A 21,624-nucleotide genomic window follows, 5' to 3' on the forward strand; every position below is an offset into this window, starting at 1 on the left:
AACTAACAGTGAGAGTTTGGTATATACACCTCCGATTTGCAATTAAAGAGGCCAGACATTTCCGGGAGTTCTTGACGAAGTTTGCACACACTGCAGCAGGGATTTTGGTTAACTCCTCCATACAGATATTCTCCAGATCCCCCTTTGCAGAAAAGCATCCTCAAAGTATGATGTTTTCCCCACCCTGCTTCACGGTTGGGATGGTGTTCTTGGGGTTGTACTCATTCTTCTTCTTCCTCCAAACACAGCGAGTGGAGATGATACCAAAAAGTTCTACTTTGGTCTCATCCGATCTTCTCCCATGCCTCCTCCAGATCATTCAGATGGTCATTGATTAAGTTCAAACGGGTGTGAACATGTGCTGGTGTGAGCAGGAGGACCTTGCGTGCCCTGCAGGATTTTAATGCATGACGGCGTAGTGTGTTACTAACGTTAATGTTTGAGACTGAGGTCCCAGATCTGTTCAGGTCATTAACCAGGTCCTCCCATGTTGTTCTGGTCTGATTCCTGACCTTTCACAGAATCATCCTTACCCCATAAGGCGAGATCTTGCATAGAGTCTCAGACCGAGGAAGACTGACAGTCATCTTGTGTTTCTTGCATTTTCTAATAATTGTGCTAAAGGTTGTTGCCTTCTCACCAAGCTGCTTGCCTATTGTCCTCTAGCCCACCCTAGTCTTGTTCAAGTCTACAGTTTTGTCCCTGATGTCCTTAGACAGTTTTTGGTCTTGGCTATGTTGGAGAGGTTGGTGTGTGATTGATTAAGTGCATGGACAGGTGTCTTTTGTATAGGTAATGAGTTCAAACAGGTGCAATTAATACAGGTAATGAGTAGAGATGAGCGTTGTTCTACTCGAACTGTTCGCCAATCTCAAATTCGAGCTGTTTTGGGCGGTGTTCGAGCCGTTCGGCGAACACGAACAATTTGAGAAAAATTCGGCTGTTCGAGGTTATGTTCGATAACTGTTCGTGCACCAAAATCATAACTGGATTTTTTCTCAGTAATGATGAAAATTAATGTTAATACGCAGTTTGAGTGTACAGCGGGGTGGGGGGAGGGGCAGGGGATGGATCTCTGCAGGAACAATGAAGATCTTCATTTTTTTTCCTCTTTCCCGCATTTACCGCATTTACAGTGGGGAGGTGCAATCTGTCAGCCTATCAGCAGCGCACACACGGAGCGAAGTGCTTTTTTTCACACAAGCAAGGGCATGTGTCATTGGCAGTGTATGTCACATGTCCTTGCCCTATAAGACCAAGCCATTTTCCCCGTCGCCACCATTTTCTCACTGCTGCAGCTGCGTGTTAGATGGCACCGCTGTTGCTGTGTGCGCTATACCTTGTTAATTTCAAGCCAATTTTCGCACAAATCTACAGATAGCTTGGGAGTAGGGAATAGTTGTGATTGCAGTCCTTTTAAGGACTAGGTTACACCATTTCCTACGACTTTTATCAGGCAGGTCTGTGCTCTTAAATAGATAGATTGTGGGAGTAAAGACTAATTGTAATTGGAGTCCTTTTCAGGACTAGGTTACATCAGTTCCTATCAGTTTTTGCCAGGCAGGTCTGTGCCAGTGCTGTGCAAGTTTTTTTCACAGCATTTGGCTGAATCTAGCAAAGCTAATCCTTTTTGGCCTATTGCAGAGTGTGTTAGTCAGTGGAGTAGCCTATCTGTGTTGCAAGATATACCACCTGTGTATAGAATACCAATTTTTTTACTGCACCTAGTGAAGTAAAATCTTTTGGGCATAGCATCATTCTATTAGTCCATCTATATGACCTCCATCAGGTTGCAAATTGAATATAATTTTTTTCTGCATCTAGCTCTGAAAAAATATTGGGCTTCTAGCTGTGTGTGGGACTTGTTGTATTAGTCCATCTATACTGACCTCCATCAGGTTGCAAACTGCATATATTTTTTTCTTCATCTACCTCTGAAAAAATATTGGGCTTCTAGCTGTGTATGGGACTTGTTCTATTAATCCATCTATACAGACCTCCATCAGGTTGCAAACTGAATATATTTTTTTCTGCATCTACCTCTGAAAAAATATTGGGCTTCTAGCTGTGTGTGGGACTTGTTCTATTAATCCATCTATACAGACCTCCATCAGGTTGCAAACTGAATATATTTTTTTCTGCATCTACCTCTGAAAAAATATTGGGCTTCTAGCTGTGTGTGGGACTTGTTCTATTAATCCATCTATACAGACCTCCATCAGGTTGCAAACTGAATATATTTTTTTCTGCATCTACCTCTGAAAAAATATTGGGCTTCTAGCTGTGTGTGGGACTTGTTCTATTAATCCATCTATACAGACCTCCATCAGGTTGCAAACTGAATATATTTTTTTCTGCATCTACCTCTGAAAAAATATTGGGCTTCTAGCTGTGTGTGGGACTTGTTGTATTAGTCCATCTATACTGACCTCCATCAGGTTGCAAACTGAATATATTTTTTTCTGCATCTACCTCTGAAAAAATATTGGGCTTCTAGCTGTGTGTGGGACTTGTTCTATTAATCCATCTATACAGACCTCCATCAGGTTGCAAACTGAATATATTTTTTTCTGCATCTACCTCTGAAAAAATATTGGGCTTCTAGCTGTGTGTGGGACTTGTTGTATTAGTCCATCTATACTGACCTCCATCAGGTTGCAAACTGAATATATTTTTTTCTGCATCTACCTCTGAAAAAATATTGGGCTTCTAGCTGTGTGTGGGACTTGTTCTATTAATCCATCTATACAGACCTCCATCAGGTTGCAAACTGAATATATTTTTTTCTGCATCTAGCTCTGAAAAAATATTTGGCCTTCTAGCAGTGTGTGGGACTTTCTCTATTAGTCCATCTATACTGACCTCCATCAGGTTGTAAATTGAATATAATTTTTTTCTGCATATAACCCAGCCAATAGTTTTGGCCTAATACCACAGTTTGGCCACTCAGCTCTGCTCGGTTCCCATCCATTGTTTTTTTGTGCAAACAACTCCAGAGTTGTGAATTATTTAACCACCAAAATGAGTGGAAAAAGGCCTGCTGCTGGTGGAAAGGGGAATAGGCGTGTTGGGAAGGAGAAAAAAGGTTGTGTCCGTGGGGTAGGTGTTAAAGCAACAGTAACATCTGCAGTAGAAAGACCATCTTCCAGCCAAACTAAAATGTCTACTTCTTTTAGCGGTCAATGTGATAAGATCCCTTTCTTACGGCCATGCCAATCGCTACAAATTCCAGATGAGGCACAAAAACAGCAGGTGCTTCAACGGATATCAAGTGCTCCTTTAAGTGGGCTCTCCTCCACATCAACTTCAACATCACAAATACTCCAGTCCTCAAAGGTGTCACCCCAATCGCACTTGCTTCCTCACAGCTCCCAAATCTCCAGCTGCCCGTCTGAGTATGAGGTAGAACAGATGGTTGAGTCTGCAGAGCTGTTTACTCATACTATAGCCTGGGAATCAGAGGTCGACTCCAGCGCTTCTGTGAATCCAGACGAGGAAATGATCTGCACTGATGCCCAGAATCTTTATGAGTCGGATCCAGGACCAGACGCAGAAGGTTCTGACCATAATGTAAACCCTCATTCCCAAACTGTAACTCCTGTTGGTGGAGACAATGAGGAAGACGATAAGACTCAAATACCTGATTGGAGCGACAACTTTAGTTTTTTGTCAGGGCAGGAACAGGTTGGCTCTGAGGACGACGGGTGTGATAACGCACAGGGTGATGATGATGAGGTTGGAGATCCCACTTACTGTCAACCCACAGTCAGCCAAGAGATGAGGTCAGCAGAGGAGGTGGAGGAAGATGCTAGTGACGACGAGGTCAGGTTGCGCCTTCCTGTACAGAGACGTAGTACTGGAAGCACGTCAACAACTGCATCCTCAAACACATCTCTGCCTCTCACCACAAGTCGTGGTGGCTCTTCAGGTCGCATGGGTGCTAAGCCTTGCATAGCCTGGGCATTTTTTCAGATCGATAAAGATGACCAAACTCGTGTTATCTGTAACATTTGTCAGCAAAAGCTAAGTAGAGGCCAAAAAATACATAGTTTGAGTACTTCATGCATGAACCGGCACATAGACATGAATCATAAGTTGCAGTGGGAAGCTCAGTGTGCTACAATGCGGCCTAGCCGGCCGGGCCAACCCCCGTCTGCCATATCTTGTGCATCCGCGGCCTCTTCATCCTCTGTGACTGGGGGGACAGCAGTCACACCTGTTTTGGGGCGCAGACCTGCCACCTCTTTACCCGCAACAGCCAGCGTGATTGGCAGGTCATCATTTTCTTTGGAGGTGGTAACACCAGCTGGTGTTGAGCGCTCTCCGACATCGATAGCACCACCTTTGGATCAAGGCAACCTAACATGTCCGCCTGCATCTTCCTCACAGACCGGCAGTTTGCCGGGGACACCCTTATCAACCCCGTCTAAGCACAATAGCCAGCCCTCAGTCCCTCAGATGTGGACAAGTAAAAGACCATTTCCTCCTAGCCATGAGAAAGCTAAGAGGTTGAATTTCACCATCTGCAAGTTCTTGGCTACAGAAATGCTGCCTTTTCGCCTGGTGGACACAGAGGATTTTCGAGACCTTATGTCCGTCGCAGTGCCCCAGTACCAGATGCCCAGTCGGCACTACTTCTCAAAGAAAGGTGTGCCTGCGCTAAACCAGCATGTCGCACTCAACATCACCGCTTCTTTGAGAAACTCTGTGTGTGACAGGGTGCATTTCACCACAGACACTTGGACGAGTAGGCATGGACAGGGGCGTTACATGTCGCTGACTGGGCACTGGGTAACTATGGTGACAGCAGGACAAGGGGCTGCTGTCCAAGTCTTGCTGTCACCACGAGTTGTGCGTCAATCCTCTTTATGTCATTTTTCCTCCACTGCTTCTGCCTCCTCAACCTCCTCTCGGTCTTCCACCTGCACCCAAAGCCTGTCTGGTCATGCCACAAGCTTTCTAACTGCGCAGAAGGGATCCTGCACACCTCCTTACTATGCTGGCAGTAGGGCTCAACGTCATCAGGCGGTTTTTACATTGAAATGTCTGGGAAATGTGAGTCACACAGCTGAGGAGTTGTGGTCAGCTCTGGAGAACCAATTTCATGAATGGTTGTCTCCACTGGACCTGAAACCAGGGAAGGCCGTGTGCGACAATGCTGCAAACCTGGGTGCGGCCCTTCGCCGGGGCAATGTCACACACGTGCCTTGTATGGCTCACGTGTTGAACCTGGTTGTCCAGCAATTTTTAGCCCACTATCCCAGACTAGATGGCCTTCTGCAGCGGGCACGGTCGCTGTGTGCTCACTTTCGCCGTTCGCATCCCGCAGCTCAGCGACTTACATCTCTACAGAAGTCATTCGGCCTGCCACTTCACCGGCTAAAATGCGATGTGCCTACCCGGTGGAATTCAACTCTGCACATGTTGCAGCGACTGTGGCAGCACCGACAAGCCCTGGTGCAATACGTTCTGACGTATAGCCTGGGCCAACGAGATCCAGAGGTGGGGCAAATCACGCTGGAGGAGTGGTCTCAGATCAGGGACCTATGCACCCTTCTGCACAGTTTTGAAATGGCGACGAAGATGTTTAGTGCTGACGATGCCATTATCAGCATGACTATTCCGGTGATTTACATGCTGGAGCACATGTTAAACAGAAATCGGAGTGAGGTGGTGGCACAAGAGGAGGTGGAGGAAGTAGAGGAGGAGGAGTTGTATGCGGAAGGGCTAACATCTGCAAGGTCCAGACGGTCGGCAGCACCAAGGCGGCAGGCATGTGAGGGTGGGGGAGATGGTTTTACCAGGGCGCATGGTAGCAGCCAAACTAGTGAGGAAGGTGCAGGAGCCCAGGAAGAAGTGGAGGACGAACTGATGGAAGACTCATCAGATGAGGGAGACCTTGATCACATTTCTGTTGTGCGAGGTTGGGGGGAGAGGACAGAGGAAGGAAGCATGATTGTTACCTCGCCACCAACACAACAGGGACTTGGTGCTCCTGGATGCGCAACACACATGAGTGCCTTCTTTCTGCACTACCTGCAACATGACCCTCGAATTGTGAGAATTAGAAATAATCCTGACTACTGGGTTGCCACACTGTTAGATCCCCGGTACAAAAGTAAATTTGCAGAAATTATTCCTGCCATAGAAAGGGATGCACGCATGCAGGAGTATCAGCAGAGACTGTTGCAGAATCTTACATGTGCTTTTCCACAAAATACCAGTGGTGCACGTAGTGAATCTCACAGTTCCAACTTGACAACCGTTGGACCGTCAAGTGTTCAGCACTCAAACCGTAACAGAACCACAGTATCTGCTGGTAACATCAATTTTGCAGAATCATTTCACCACTTTTTTAGCCCATCCTTTGCAAGGCCACAGGAGACAAGAAGTCTGACACATAGTCAACGCCTAGAGACGATGGTACAGGAGTATCTCCAAGTAAACATTGAAGCCATGACTGTGTCACTGGACCCTTGCTCTTTTTGGGCTTCCAATCTGGATAAATGGCCGGAGCTAGCCACTTACGCCTTGGAGATCTTGTCATGCCCCGCAGCCAGCGTTCTGTCTGAACGTGTGTTCAGCGCTGCTGGTGGTGTGCTGACAGATAAGCGCACGCGGCTCTCCACTGATAATGTAGACAGACTCACGTTCATAAAGATGAACAAATCATGGATCCGAAATGACTTTTCTACCCCTGTGTCATCCTGGGGAGAGTAAAAGCTTGATGATTGGTTAAAATCACCCTACCAACCGTTTTAAGCTTTCAAATTACTAATCATGTTTATCTGTATCTTGGCTGGAAAATAATTTGGGCTTTGTAGCAGTGTGCAGCACTGATTCTATTAGGCCATCTATAATAAGCTCCACCAGATTTAAAATTACTAATCATGTTTATCTGTATCTTGACTGGAAAATAATTTGGGCTTTGTAGCAGTGTGCAGCACTGATCCTATTAGGCTATCTATACTAAAGCTTCACCAGATTTAAAATTAATAATAATTTTTAGCTGCATCTAGTCCGAAAAATAATTTTGGGGCTCCGAGATGCGCAAGACACATAAGTGCCTTCTTGCTGCACTACCTGCAGCATGACCCTCATATTGTCAGAATTCGAAGTAATCATGACTACTGGGTTGCCACACTCTTAGATCCCCCAAACTTTTCGATCAACCTTTTCATTTTAATAAAGACCAAAAAAATGGTCATTTTTGAAATTATAAGCATTAGCAGGTTGTTAGAAACTGAAATCAAACAGTTTTCAACTCAAAACTTTATTCTAGGTGATGTTACATTTTCACATAGGACCCCTTGTTCGAAAGGAGCTTCTGAACTCTCTCGTCCATTGAATTTGTCAGGTTTTGGATGGCTTCTGCTTCAATTGTTTTGCATGAGGACAGAATACCCTCCCAGAGCTGTTGCTTAGATGTGAACTGCCTCCCGCCATCATAGACACTCCTTTTAATGATGCTCCAAAGGTTCTGAATGGGGTAGAGGTCAGGGGAGCATGGGGGTCACACCATAAGTTTGTCCCCTTTTATGCCCATATCAGCCAGAGATGCAGATGTTTTATGTGCAGCATGAGATGGTGCATTATCATGCAGAAAAATGATCTTGCTGTGAAATACACGGTTCTTCTTCTTGAACCATGGCAGGAAGTGCTGTTTGAGAAAATCCACATACATTATGGAGTTCATCTTTAGCGCCTTCAGGGATCCTAAAGGGGCCGACAATCTCTCTCCCCATGATTCCAGCCCAAAACATTACTCCACCTCCTCCTTGTTGGCGCTGTAGCCGTGTTTGCGTGGGGTGTCCATCAACCAGCCATCCTCCACTCCATTCATCTGGACCATCGAGCGCTGCACGGCACTCATCCGTGAACAAAACAGTTTTGAAATCAGTCTTCATGTAATGTTTGGCCCACTGGAGCCGTTTCTGCTTGTGTGAAGTGGATAGAGGAGGTCGACAGGATGGCGTATGCACAGCTGCAAACCTCTGAAGGACCCTGCATCTTGTTGTTTGAGGGACGTTGGAGGCACAAGCAGCTTCAAAAACTTGTCTGCTGCTATGACAAGGCTTTTTTGCCGCTGCTCTTTCAACCTGATGTAATTGCCTGTAGGAAAGAGTCCTCAATTTGCCCTTATCAGCACGCACACGTGTGTACTGTGAATCAGCTACATACTTCTTGATTGCCAAGACACTTCATCCTGATCATCGCACAATGTTGATTGTAGTCATGCCTTGACCTAAACACTCCACAATTTGTTGCTTCTCAGCAGCCGACACATCCTTTTTCTTTCCCATTTTGGCAGAAAATGTAGGCTGCTTAATAATGTGAGACAGCCTTCTTAAGTAGTCTTGCCTTTCATTGGACACACCTGCCAAACTAATTAGCACAGGTGTCTGCAATTGCTTACAGTGATATAAAGAGCCCTGACACACATCACCATCAATGAGTTTAACTGACAAACAAACAAATTCTTCCCTTATCACTCCTAAACACTTTTTGCATAATAATTTGGAACACAGTGTACATGTGCTTTTCCACAAAACACCAGTGGTTCACGTAGTGAATCTTACAGTTCTAACTTGCCAACCGTGGTCTGTATGGAGTTGTTCAATAAAGGGCCCAAAATTAAGATAACATAGATGGGAGAGGTCTCTATGAATAGGAATTCCTAAGTATTTGATACCCTGTGAGGGCCAGGCAAAGGGAAAGTTGGACTGGATGGATTCCTATATGGATTTGGGGAGGGAGACATCGAGGGCCTCAGACTTCGCTGCATTGATTTTAAAATTTGACCATGTAACAAAGTGATCTATTTCAGCCATAACAGCATGGATGGATATATGTGATTGAGTGATATATACTAGGACATCATCAGCAAATAGAGAGCACTTGTACTCGGTGCCTCCCACCTCAATCCACCTAATATTAGGGTTATGGCGAATTGATGAGAGCAGGTGCTCCGTTACTAGGATGTATAAGAGAGGGGACAGAGAACATCCCTGCCTTGTCCCATTGGTGATTGTGAAAGGTGATGAAAATGTTCTGACGCGCCCCCTGGGCCTTGGGACACCCGGAGCCGTACCCTTTTTGGTGGATGCTGGTGGTTGTAGTCTCCGTGGCGGCGACCCGGTTCTGTGGCTCAGGGCGGTCAAACCAGTGGCGGAACTATTTATGTGGTTTTGATGTTTAAATGTCTGACTACGCCACCCGTGGATTGCGGTCAGAGTGAACCGCCGCTCCAGGGCAGACCGCTGAGGCTGGTGTTGTGGGTGCAGCAGAGCGTAGCATAACTCCCCACGGGAGGAGTATAGCCTCAGGGCAGTGTATGCGGAGGATGGGGGTGATGGTGCAGGGCAGCAGCAGTAATGACATGGAGTCAGTGATGCAGTCCAGGGCCTTTACTCACAGTTCTTATTATCCAGACCACGTCTGCAGGTAACGGCTGCCCACATCGTACTGTGCTCACCAGGTGAGGGGCTCAGACAACTCCCAGATAACTTTGGAGTGCTTCACAGGACCCCCTTTGTGTGTCCTTTGTCTGGCCTTTCTTACCAACCCTTCTGTCCGGCTGCCTCGGGCCTCCTCTTGGTAAACTTGGCGCCAATTTCCCTGACCCTATGTGGTGCCTTCCTAGCGGGTGTAGCGAGGGGCTGCGCCACATAAAATGTCACAGCCTCCTGTTTCTAGCTGAGGGTCGTTTCCTGCCTCCACTAGTTTCGGGGACTGGTCTCCCCCTTTGGCCTGACCCCTCCACGCAGGTGGATTCGGGCGTGCGGTGGTGACTCGCCCGTCCGCACCCCTGAGATCCCTTCGTTCCTTGTTCCTGGAGCCTTCTCCGCTCCTCTTCCTTCCTTCTCCCTCTTCCAGGCCTGGGCCTCTGTTACTAGGCCCGCCTCCTGAGCAGAGCTCATGCAGAGCCCCTGCTCCCTGCCACTTCTGCTCAGACTTCTCTGCACTGAACTAAGATGGTGCCCACCTTTTATACTCCCTTCTCAATGCACCCAGGAACTGCTTCCTCCCTGCTCCTGCACTACAGGGTTCCCCTTCCTCAGTGTTCCCTCCCCCCTCTCCAGCCAGGGACAGGGACTGTCGTGCCCATCTCAGGGGCATATTGGTCGCCCTGCCCCACGGCAATGTGGTGTAATGCATGCAGGTGTCGGGTCCTGATCCACACTACATCCTTACCTGAGAGTGAGATATCACACCTCTGGGTGAGGTGCAATACCTCTGTAGCAACCGAGCCCTCAGGGTGCTACAGTTCCATTTATCTTCAGCCTAGGTGACGTATTGCGATACAGGGCCGTGATTTTGGCTATAAAAGGGTCCCCTAGACCCCTACCCCAAGCTTTTTAAGAGAATCATATATGGCGTGCCAGGAGACTCTATGGAATGCTTTCTCAGCATCCAACGAGAGTATCTAATTACAAATTTTTAACTGCATCTAGCCCAGGAAATACTTTGTGCCTAGTAGCAGTGTCTGCTAGTCAGCGGATTATCCCGGCTGTTAAGCAAGCTACACCACCTGTAGTTTGGACACTTCATTTTTTCAAAGGAAATGCTTCGGGACCACGGGATACTCAGTGAAGAGCATCAGGAGGCACCCCAAGGCATAGGGGCTCGGACTGGCAGTAGGATGCCTTGCGGTGGACAGCCGAGCTCGATCCTTATAAAAGCTTTTTAACTGCAGCAGCTTTAGTGGACGCTACTGGAGCTGGAATTACGCGGCTGCTGGCATGAGACTTGCCCTCCAATAGATCCTTGTAAATGGATTTAAAGTGTATTTATTCAAATTAGAAAGACAATTTAAATTAAAAAGCTTAGAGCTGCCTCCACCACAGGGGGGCTCGCTCGACCCACCAGCGGACAGGCACCAGTATTGGGAGAGGGGGGCTGGCCGTCAGGGTTCACCGCGGCTCTGGCACAAACCCGGCGACACGGAGGTGGCACGGGCAGGAGCGGACTGAACGTGTCGGCTTCTCACTTTTTGGATTTTAGAAGGGCATGACATGCCTATATCTGTGTCTCCCCCTCCTTTTACTCCTCCACCTCTTTTTTTTTCGCATGACTATATGTACTTGTCACTTTTCCATGTGTTAGTTGTGTCTTCTGAGCAGTTTGTCAGCTTTTGGACACCTTTGAAGGTGTTTTCTATGTGTTTCTATGTGTTTTTGTTTGCCTGCCATTGGTTTTAACGGTGTTCGAAGGTGTTCGACGAACAGTTCGACGAACAGTTCGGCGAACACATGGGTGTTCGACGAACCGAACCGAACTCGAACACTACGGGGGTGGCTCAACACTAGTAATGAGTGCAGAGTAGAAGAAAAACTAAGAGGTCTGTGAGAGCCAGAATTCTTGCTGGTTGGTAGGTGATTAAATATAGTGATGAGCAAGCACTAAAATGCACGTACTCATTACTCGGGTTGAAGAAATCATAATGTTTGGGTTCTTGACCCGAGTAAACAGTACAATATAAGTCAATGAGAAACTCTAGCATTTTCCTGGCACCCCCCACCCCAGAGGTCTGGAGAGGATCTAAAAATTGGTCAAATTGATGGAAACAGTGCTGAAATGACATGGGAACAGCAAGACCCCTGGAAGCATCTCTGAATCCCAGGTCACTGCTGTGAACAATGTCAGTGTATTATGCCACTTTTATGGACTGACAATAAAACACACAAAAACTAAGCTGAAATGGATTCTCCTGGAAAAAAATAATAAGAAACATTCTTTCCAGGGTAATGACTTGTATATAAGGCAAAATAAATAACAGAAAACAAAAATGCTCCTCCACACCTTGGGTTATGTTCACACGTAGTGATTTTGCTGCATTTTTGCAGTTTTGCATTTCTTTCAACTGTGAAAAATTCATTCACCAGTACATGTAATTTTAACATTTTACTATCTTATCTGGCCATGTGGTGTGTGAGACATGATTGATTACATACATCCTGTTTTATTTATGAAGGAGGGACTATTTTTACAGGGCCATCAGGCAGCCCTTACTATTGTTAAAGGGCCGCTATGCTTTGCATAGTCGTATATTGCTATTGCAACATAGCGTATCCATCTGAGGTGGCCAAATTTTCTTTTTCGTATATATTCTATAAAGTTTGAAATTTGAATGTCCATCAGGCAGCCCTCACAATTTATACAGTGCCAGCAGGAAGCCTCCACTATTTTTAGAGGGCCATCAGGGGTCTTGGGGACAGATGAGACCAAGATAGAACTTTTTGGTAAAGCACATCATTGAACTGTTTACTGTAAATGGAAAGAAGCCTACAAATAAAAGAATGCAGTATATGCAGTCATATATGGTGGAGTTTCAAAGATGTTTATGGGTTGTTTTGCTGTCCTTGACTGTGTGCAAGGCATCATGAAATGTGACGATTCCCAAAGGATTTTGGGTCACAATGTAGTACCAGTATCAGAAAGCTAGCTTAGCATCCTAGGTCATGGGTCTTCAAGCAGGACAATGACTTTAAACATACTTCAAGAAGTACCCAGAAATGGATGGAAATAAAGCACTGGAGAGTTCTGAAGTGGTAATTCCAGCTCCAATAGGGTCAAGTCTCCCACCACTACCACTTACATACAGAAGCTGCAGTGAAACTGTGAATGACACATTAAATCAGTACATTTTGTTAACTTTGATGAATTTCTGTCAAATTTGAAACATTTCTGCCAACTTCAATAAATTTCTGTCAACTATGATAAGTTTCTGTCAACTTTGATGAATTTCTGAGTACAGACCACCATAGAAATTATGAATTGGTCAATGAGTGCATGGAAAAAACAATCAATTTATGAACTATGCAAGAGATGTATGTGACCAGAATGAACACTCATTTCCAGCCGATGTTACCAACTAGCACCTGTCCCTATTCTAAATGCAGCTAACAGCGGTATTAATAGGGAATAGAACAGATTTTTTTGCAGCAGGAGCACGGACTATGAGGCAATAATCCCTGACTAGGTGACTGTAATATGCTATCCATAGTGCGATAGCTCACCTGTACACGAATTTCAGATACGAGAGGTAATATTGTAGAATAAAAAATAGATTTTAACCAGCTGCAAATAGTTTTTTGGAGCTGGTTAAAGAGCACCAAACTGTGGAGGAATGCAAACAACCCCACTTGATTTGATGAATTTTAATATGCTATCCATACTGCTATAGCTCACTAGTACACAAATTTCAATTAAGAGAGGTAATATTGTAGAATAAAGAATCTATTTGAATTGAAACTCCCATTATTAAGGAGTGGGTTTCCTATACTGTTTTTGCGTATGCAGTAAGTGCAAGGGCTGCCAAAAATTAGGACTACCTTTTCAGAGTACAAAAGCAGGCAGTGATGGTTTTCTTTGAGAAATAATAGCAGCCAGGTAGGTATCTTCCATCAATGCTGAACTCACACCATCATTTGACAGAAGGCAGAAGAATCCATGTGGTACTTTAGCCACTGTGGTGAATTTTGACATGTGAGAGTTGAGAGTTTCCACACAAATGGACAACAGGATGTACATTGATGTTTGTTGGCCACACAAATGGATAACTGACCATACAATTGATGAAGAGGTGGAAGTGTATGGAAAGCAGTGGTGATGATGTTGATGATGAGGTTCATGATGACAATGACCAGGCATTACTTGAGGATGCCACCTGGCTTTCAGAAAGATGGTCATGAAGAGAAGGAAGGGGCAGTTTGAGTCTTGCTCATATTGCTGGCCAGTTTGCTATTCCCATGTTATAAGACTGCATATACTGATTGAGAGCCATAATTCCTTGTCATTTTGTGCCAGAGCATCCATGGCCTATTTTGTGGCTACAAGGCCTACACATTGCAATGGATTAGTCTTCTCGCAACATAGAAAAAAATTCCCATGCATAAGATAACCGCACATAGTTGTCATTACACCAATGACCATGACCAGAACTTTAAAGTACAGTTGAGCCTTATCCACCATTAGGATTTGTGGCATTACTTGCTTCCAAGCAGACCACAGAAGAAGGTGATATGTCCCTGGAAGATTTTTTTGTCCAAACATTGGCTCCGCTCTTTTTGGCTGATTCTATCACTTTTCTCCTCTAATGACATTACCTCCTTGTCAACCTGATCTGGTTCTCAGGTCCTATCCTCCATGCAATCATTATAATTTCTGACTTATTCCCATCTCTATATTTGCCCTGACACATAACATGTTGAATTCTACTGCCAGTGACCCTACCACCATGACTGCCAGTGCCATTACTACTGTGATCACCAACAAAGCTAGGTTTTTAGTCATGTCCTCCACCTCCTCGGCCCCCATCTCATCCATATCAAAACTCTGACTATTCTTGTATACTACATCTTCTTGAAGACGTTGTTGGGAAATATCTTCCTTAGCACATGGAGTACTGCAGCTTAAACAACCAAGGGTAAGAAAAAACAGAGATGTTATTGGCAGAATCAAAAATCCACAGTTGAAAAGATTAATTAATACTGTGAAAACAGACAGTCACTGTAAGGGGTAACATCATCAGCTATAACTGAGATGATTGAAGACAAAGGAGGACAATTGTTGGCCTGCATTTGTAGTACTAGTGTCATTGGTATTTCTACTGGTTGCATCTCCCACATGATGGTAGGCGCTGCATGTAATATAGGGTTTTTTCTTTTTTTTAATTTCCTTATTCATTACATTTTTGCTACAATTAAATAAATTTTTGTCACAATTTTGAACTACAATTTTCTCTTTCCCAAGAATGATTTATCAACAAATTATAGGTAAACAGCACTCCCCAAAAAACAGCGACAACTGGCCATAGTGTTATTGTGGTGCGTATGTATATCAAATTTGATCAATAGAACTGAATGCAAAAAATAGCAGTTGCAAAACAGAGAGACTGTCATACAATGAAACATCTTTTGTATTTATTTTTTACACAATTCCCCCATTCCCAAAAATGACCAGAAATGCTATGTAAATGCCTAACAAAATTAACAGCGACAACAGGCTCCAGTATTGGTTTATTGATACAACAGGCTTTAAAAAAGTATCCGCACTGCTTTAGACAACACATTTTAAGGCAGTCAGAGAACTTTTACCTTTTTCTTTCAGCAATATTGTTGGCTTACGTCTACATAATTGTATAAAATATGTAAATGAAATGCATCGGCAGCAGCAGCACTATAACTACACTAATCAAACAAGCAGCAACAACTCCTCATTAATTAAATCTGTTTTATTTTCCTTTCCTCACACACTAATCATCTTCACTGCTGTCCTGTCTCATACACTCTCTGTACAATGTGTTCAGTGTCCTATGGCTTTCTCTCCTTATCTTTATGGCTGAGCTGTGATGTCCTCTCACTATGCATTATGGGGAAGTGAGTCCAGCCGCACTTGAGGCCATGTGAGCCTTCTTTGACCCATCCAGTCTTTAGAACTGTTTAAAATGTTGGCATTCGCTTTAGGTGATTCATGGAAAATGAATTGGAAAATTGTTCGAACTCACTGCATTCAATGACTTCCCAAAAATTTGACACAAATTTGATTCTCATTGAAATGATTCACTCATCACTACTACAGACAACATCAACCTTGAGGTGGTAATAAATCAGCAGAGAGGAGCTAAGAAAGCACCAAAGAAAAGATACCAACTCTCAATCAGAATCAGCTTAGTGAGGATTCTTAGCTCATTCTGCAACCATCAATGTTGAGTGAAACAAAAAACCTGTAAAAGCCAAACTGTGCAAACTATTTAATGAAAACCAAATGCAAACAATATTTTTACCCAAAGTACATGCACTTGGGTAAAAAAATGCCTCTAAAAGTGTATATATCCTTTAAATAAAAACAAGTTGGAAATTGGAAGAGGAGGGGGGACTAGAGAAGTGGTTGCTTTTTTTCAAGGTGGTGGAGGGTAAGCAGAAAAAAATGGACCACGATGAATTACCAAAGGGTTGGTTGTGACTTTTAGGATTGCTGCTTCCAATAGGTGGCGCTGTAGAGTACAAGTCCTCTTTTTCTCTGAAGGGGCAATTTGCATATTAGAACCAAAGAGAAAGAAATCGAAGAAATAGGTCAATATAGGAATATAGTGAAAAATGATGTAAACATTATTAATCAAGCAGTTGGTGTGCAGTAATCCTACAACAAGATGAAAAGCAGGTGCACATCCAGATAAGATAATAGTGTGAATAGATTTAAAACATAAACAAGATGTTCGGCACTTCCAACCGGTAAAAAAATTGAATATCAATCTTTATTTCAGTCCATTAAAAAAGAGAAATAGAGAAACTTAAAAAATCAACGCGTTTTTGGCATACATAGCGCCCTTAGTCATGGTATATCATACAATGACCAACATCTAGTTTTAAACATATTTAGACCAATCACTCTGTCATGGGTGTTGCTTATATTAGCCAACACGACAAGCACTGTTCCTGATTATACCAAACATGAAATACAAATAGGAAACACAAATCCGATTAATAAATAAAGAATAAATCATTTCTGAAGTTTATGCCTTTAGGAAATTTTGTATCTAAATTTATGTAAATACTTTTATGCCCAAAAATGACAAATGTATTCCCGCAGTGAAACCTTTATTGGCTAACCAGAAACAAATATATATATATATATATATATATATATATATATATATATGCAAGCTTTCAGAGCACAGAGGCTCCTTTTTCAGGCAGGATTACTCACTCTGAGAATACTTTTGTTATTTTTTGGGCATAAAAGTATTTACATCAATTTTTCTGGCTAACGTGGTACCACAATATAAGTTTGTATTGTACATCATATAAAAATTTTAAATTTTAAAATGCAAAAGGCTTTGCTCAGAGCGAGATGCCTTTGCTAACTACCCCCTCTGGCAGTGCATTTGACTTTCTCGATGCCAGAGAATTTTAAATGTGATATGTCACCATTGTGTATGGTGACAAAGTGTTTTGCAGCACCAGAGTACAAGCTTTTATTTTTATGTATATTCGCAATGTGCTCTGCAATGGGATAGGATAGGATGTACTGCCTGAAAACTAAAAAAAAACATGTACAATTTTTTACTTACTCTGAATACAGCTGAGAGAAAATACACAGATCAGGAGTCCCATTAATTAACACTGGCATGCAAACTGCTTCATTTAGTGAATCTGGCTCATAGTATACTGTATGTAGAGGAGATTTAAAGAGAAATTGTCAGCTCTCAGACAAGTACACAGAGAAAAAGCTAATCTGGAGGATTTTTAATTTTGCATTGCATGATTTGTTTTTTTCCTTGGAATTTTCCATCAACAGGAATAATGGTAACATCCAATTGCCATTTTATTCATTAATTTCAGAAGAGATGCTATGCTAAACTGGTGACTTGACTTTTTTGAATCGCTTGGATCTGAGCTTTTTCAGTTAGGCAAATCACATTAAAAATGATTTATTGCATTTATTGTATTATATTTTAATATTTGTTAATGATCGCTAATCAGTGATTACATAGGAACTCTGCCAAGATATATCAACATGTAGAAGAATATTGTAAATTAAATTCAAGAACACCTAATACCATTTTATATTAACTGAATGAAAATTAACTTTTAAAGACATCTAATTGAATTTAATATTTTTCTCTTTGTAGGACCAAACTGTTTTGCTGAAACTGTTGTTATCCCAGCCGGAAGAGAAATAAAAACTGATGAATGCACTATATGCCACTGTACCTACGAAGAAGGCACCTGGAGAATTGAAAGACAAGCATTATGCACTAGACATGAATGCAAACAGATATAATTTTTTTATAACAGGATAAAACTCAGCATTATCAATGGACTTATGGCAAAGGACAATCTGGAAGCAACAAATGACAAAAAGTAAAATGACAAAAAACTGTTCCTACCATTGTATTTCTTTCTAAAATGTAAAATATAAGAATTTTGGAAAAAAAATTAAGATATAGATTTCTGTCTGAATAAATGTGTATTTTTCACAGTAATTACTTAACTACACTAAATATTCTATGTATCTATAAATCCTTACAGATCAATAAATGTTTTATATAGATAATACAATTAAAATGCTGTGCATTTATTGAGTTTTGCTACCCAGCGTTTAAAAAAACTAATGGTTCTTAAAAAAATATCAAATATAAATACAAAAAAAATCACAACAGATCAAATTAACTGAATTTCTATTTGTTCTTCAATTGCACACAAAATCAGGGGCGCAACAATCACGGTCGCAGAGATTTCGACCGTGACTGGGTCCATGTGGGTGAGGGATGCGCCAATGCCAGGACAAACTTCAACAGGATGTGCGTCCATGAATGCATATTCAGCTGAAGTGTATTGTAGTCCAGAGACCTGCCAATCAGAGGCTAACTGATGTCGGCGTGCATGAGATGTGACTGAGGCCACATGCCAATGACGTCATGCACTCCCATCGCTTGCATGCTGAAGCCAGCTGCCGGCTTCAGAAGAGGATGCTGCATGGCTGGAGAGTGGTGGGTAGGTGAGTAGGATAATTTCTCTTTTTCTATGAATTAAAGAACAGTGGCAGAATGGGGGACATATACAACAGGATAAGAGACATATATACCAGGATGGGGGATATATATACAATAGTGTTCAAAATAATAGCAGTCCAATATGACCAGATTAATCACTGTTTTTGGTATAAATTATATTACCACATGTCAATTTACCAGTTGGTACAGTAGATTCTAAGAAAACCAATAGGCTCAGCATTCATGATCTGCATGTTTTTGAGTCTGTGTATTTGAATAATTAATTGTAAGGGTGTATTCAAAATAATAGCAGTTCAATTAGTGAGGTCAATCATTCTGTGAAGAAACAGGTGAGAATCAGGGGGCCCTTATTTAAGGGTGAAGCCAACATATGTTGTACATGCATTTCTCCTTAAAAGCCTGAGAAATATGGGTCTTTCAAGACTAGAGATGAGCGGTGTTCGACTCGAACTGTTTGCCAATCTCAAATTCGAGCTGTTTTGGGCGGTGTTCGAGCCGTTCGACGAACCCGAACGATTTGCAAAAAATCCGGCTGTTCGAGGTTATGTTCGATAACTGTTCGTGCACCAAAATCATAACTGGATTTTTTCACAGTAATACTGTTAATCAATGTTAATAGACAGTTTCAGTGTAGAGTGGGCGGGGGGAGGGGCAGGGGATGGATCTCTGCAGAAATAATGCCGATCTCCATTTTTTTTTTCTTTCCCGCATTTACAGTGGGGAGGTGCAATCTGTCAGCCTATCAGCAGCGCACACACGCAGCGAAGTGCTTTTTTTCACAAAAGCAAGGGCATGTGTCATTGGCTGTGTATGTCACATGTCCTTGCCCTATAAGACCCAGCCATTTTCCCCGTCGCCACCATTTTCTCACTGCTGCTGCTGAGTGTTAGACGGCACCGCTGCTGCTGTGGGCGCTATACTTTGTAACTGTGTGAATTGCAAGCGAATTTGCTCTTAAATAGACAGATAGGTTTAGGGAGTAGGGACTAGTTGGAATTGCTGCCCTTTTGAGGGCTAGGTTACAGCAGTTCCAAGCACTTTTTGCCAGGCAGGTCTGTGCCAGTGCTGTGCAAGTGTTTTTCACAGCATTTAGCTAAATCTAGATAAGCCAATCCTTTTGGGCCTCTAGCAGTGTGTGTTAGTCAGTGGAGTAGCCTATCTGTGGAGCAAACTATACCACCCGTGTATCTAATACCATTTTTTAATGCACCTAGCCCAGTAAATACTTTTGGGCCTGTAGCAGTGTCTGTTACTCATTGTAGTAGCCCATCTGTACCAAGCTACACCACCTTTGTATTTAATTACAATTTTTTACTGCATCTAGCCCAGTAAATACTTTTGGGCCTGTAGCAGTGTCTGTTACTCATTGTAGTAGCCCATTTGTACCAAGCTACACCACCTTTGTATTTAATAACAATTTTTTACTGCATCTAGCCAAGTAAATCCTTTTGGGCCTGTAGCAGTGTCTTTTTCTCAATGTAGTAGCCCATCTGTACCAAGCTACACCACCTTTGTACTTAATAACAATTTTTTGCTGCATCTAGCCCAGTAAATACTTTTGGGCCTGTAGCAGTGTCTGTTACTCATTGGAGTAGCCCATCTGAACCAAGCTACAGCACCTTTGTATTTAATAACAATTTTTTACTGCATCTAGCCAAGTAAAACCTTTTGGGCCTTTAGCAGTGTCTCATAGTCAGTGGAGTAGCCCATCTGTACCAAGCTACACCACCTTTGTATTTAATAGCAATTTTTTACCACATCTAGCCCAGTAAATACTTTTGGGCCTGTAGCAGTGTCTGTTACTCATTGTAGTAGCCCATCTGTACCAAGCTACAACACATTTGTATTTAATAACATTTTTTTACTGCATCTAGCCCAGTAAATCCTTTTGGGCCAGTAGCAGTGTCTGTTACGCATTGTAGTAGCCCATCTGTACCAAGCTACACCACCTTTGTATTTAATAACAATTTTTTACTGCATCTAGACCAGTAAATCCTTTTGGGCCTGTGGCAGTGTCTGTTACTCACTGTAGTAGCCCATCTGTACCAAGCTACACCACCTTTGTATTTAATAACAATTGTTTACTGCATCTAGACCAGTAAATCTTTTGGGCCTGTAGCAGTGTCTGTTACTCACTGTAGTAGCCCATCTGTACCAAGCTACACCACCTTTGTATTTAATAACATTTTTTTACTGCATCTAGCCCAGTAAATACTTTTGGGCCTGTAGCAGTGTACGTTACTCATTGTAGTAGCCCACCTGTACCAAGCTACACCACCTTTGTATTTAATAACAATTTTTTACTGCATCAAGCCCAGTAAATCATTTTGGGCCTGTAGCAGTGTCTATTACTCATTGTAGTAGCCCATCTGTGCCAAGCTACACCACCTTTGTATTTAATAACAATTTTTACTGCACCTAGCCAAGTAAAACCTTTAGGACATAGTAGCAGTGACTGATAGTCAGTGGAGTAGTCCATCTGTTCCAAACTACACCACCTTTGTATTTAATAACAATTTTTTACTGCATCTAGCCCAGTAAATACTTTTGGGCCTGTAGCAGTGTATATTACTCATTGTAGTAGCCCATCTGTACCAAGCTACACCATCTTTGTATTTAATAACATTTTTTTACTGCAACTAGCCCAATAAATCCTATTGGGCCTGTAGCAGTGTCTGTTACTCATTGTAGTAGCCCATCTGTACCAAGCTACACTACCTTTGAATTTAATAACATTTTTTACCGCATCTAGCCCAGTAAATAATTTTGGGCCTGTAGCAGTGTCTGTTACTCATTGTAGTAGCCCATCTATACCAAACTACACCACCTTTGAATTTAATAACAATTTTTTACTGCATCTAGCCCAGTAAATAATTTTGGGCCGGTAGCAGTTTCTGTTACTCATTGTAGTAGCCCATTTGTACCAAGCTAAACCACCTTTGTATTTAATAACAATTTTTTACTGCATCTAGCCAAGTAAAACCTTTTGGGCATAGTAGCAGTGTCTGGTAGTCAGTGAAGTAGCCCATCTGTACCAAACTACACCACGTTTGTATTTAATAACAATTTTTTACTGCATCTAGCCCAGTAAATACTTTTGGGCC

General features: G+C 42.7%; 1 protein-coding gene across 3 annotated transcripts in view; it reads left to right on the forward strand.

Annotated features, from left to right (window-relative positions):
- VWC2 (von Willebrand factor C domain containing 2) overlaps positions 1–18,027 on the forward strand; it is a 1,471,707-nt gene extending 1,453,680 nt beyond the window's left edge. For all 3 annotated transcript variants that reach the window (XM_073676624.1, XM_073676622.1, XM_073676623.1), the window contains one exon: positions 17,636–18,027. In XM_073676624.1, the coding sequence (XP_073532725.1) occupies positions 17,636–17,686 (51 nt within the window). In that variant the 3' untranslated portion in view covers positions 17,687–18,027. The remainder of the gene's footprint in view (positions 1–17,635) is intronic.
- Positions 18,028–21,624: the final 3,597 nt, after the last annotated feature.

This window comes from Phyllobates terribilis, unplaced genomic scaffold (assembly GCF_046119375.1).
Source record: "Phyllobates terribilis strain yellow unplaced genomic scaffold, ASM4611937v1 Scaffold_4__5_contigs__length_816908805, whole genome shotgun sequence".
In the NCBI taxonomy this organism is placed as follows: Eukaryota; Metazoa; Chordata; class Amphibia; order Anura; family Dendrobatidae; genus Phyllobates; species Phyllobates terribilis.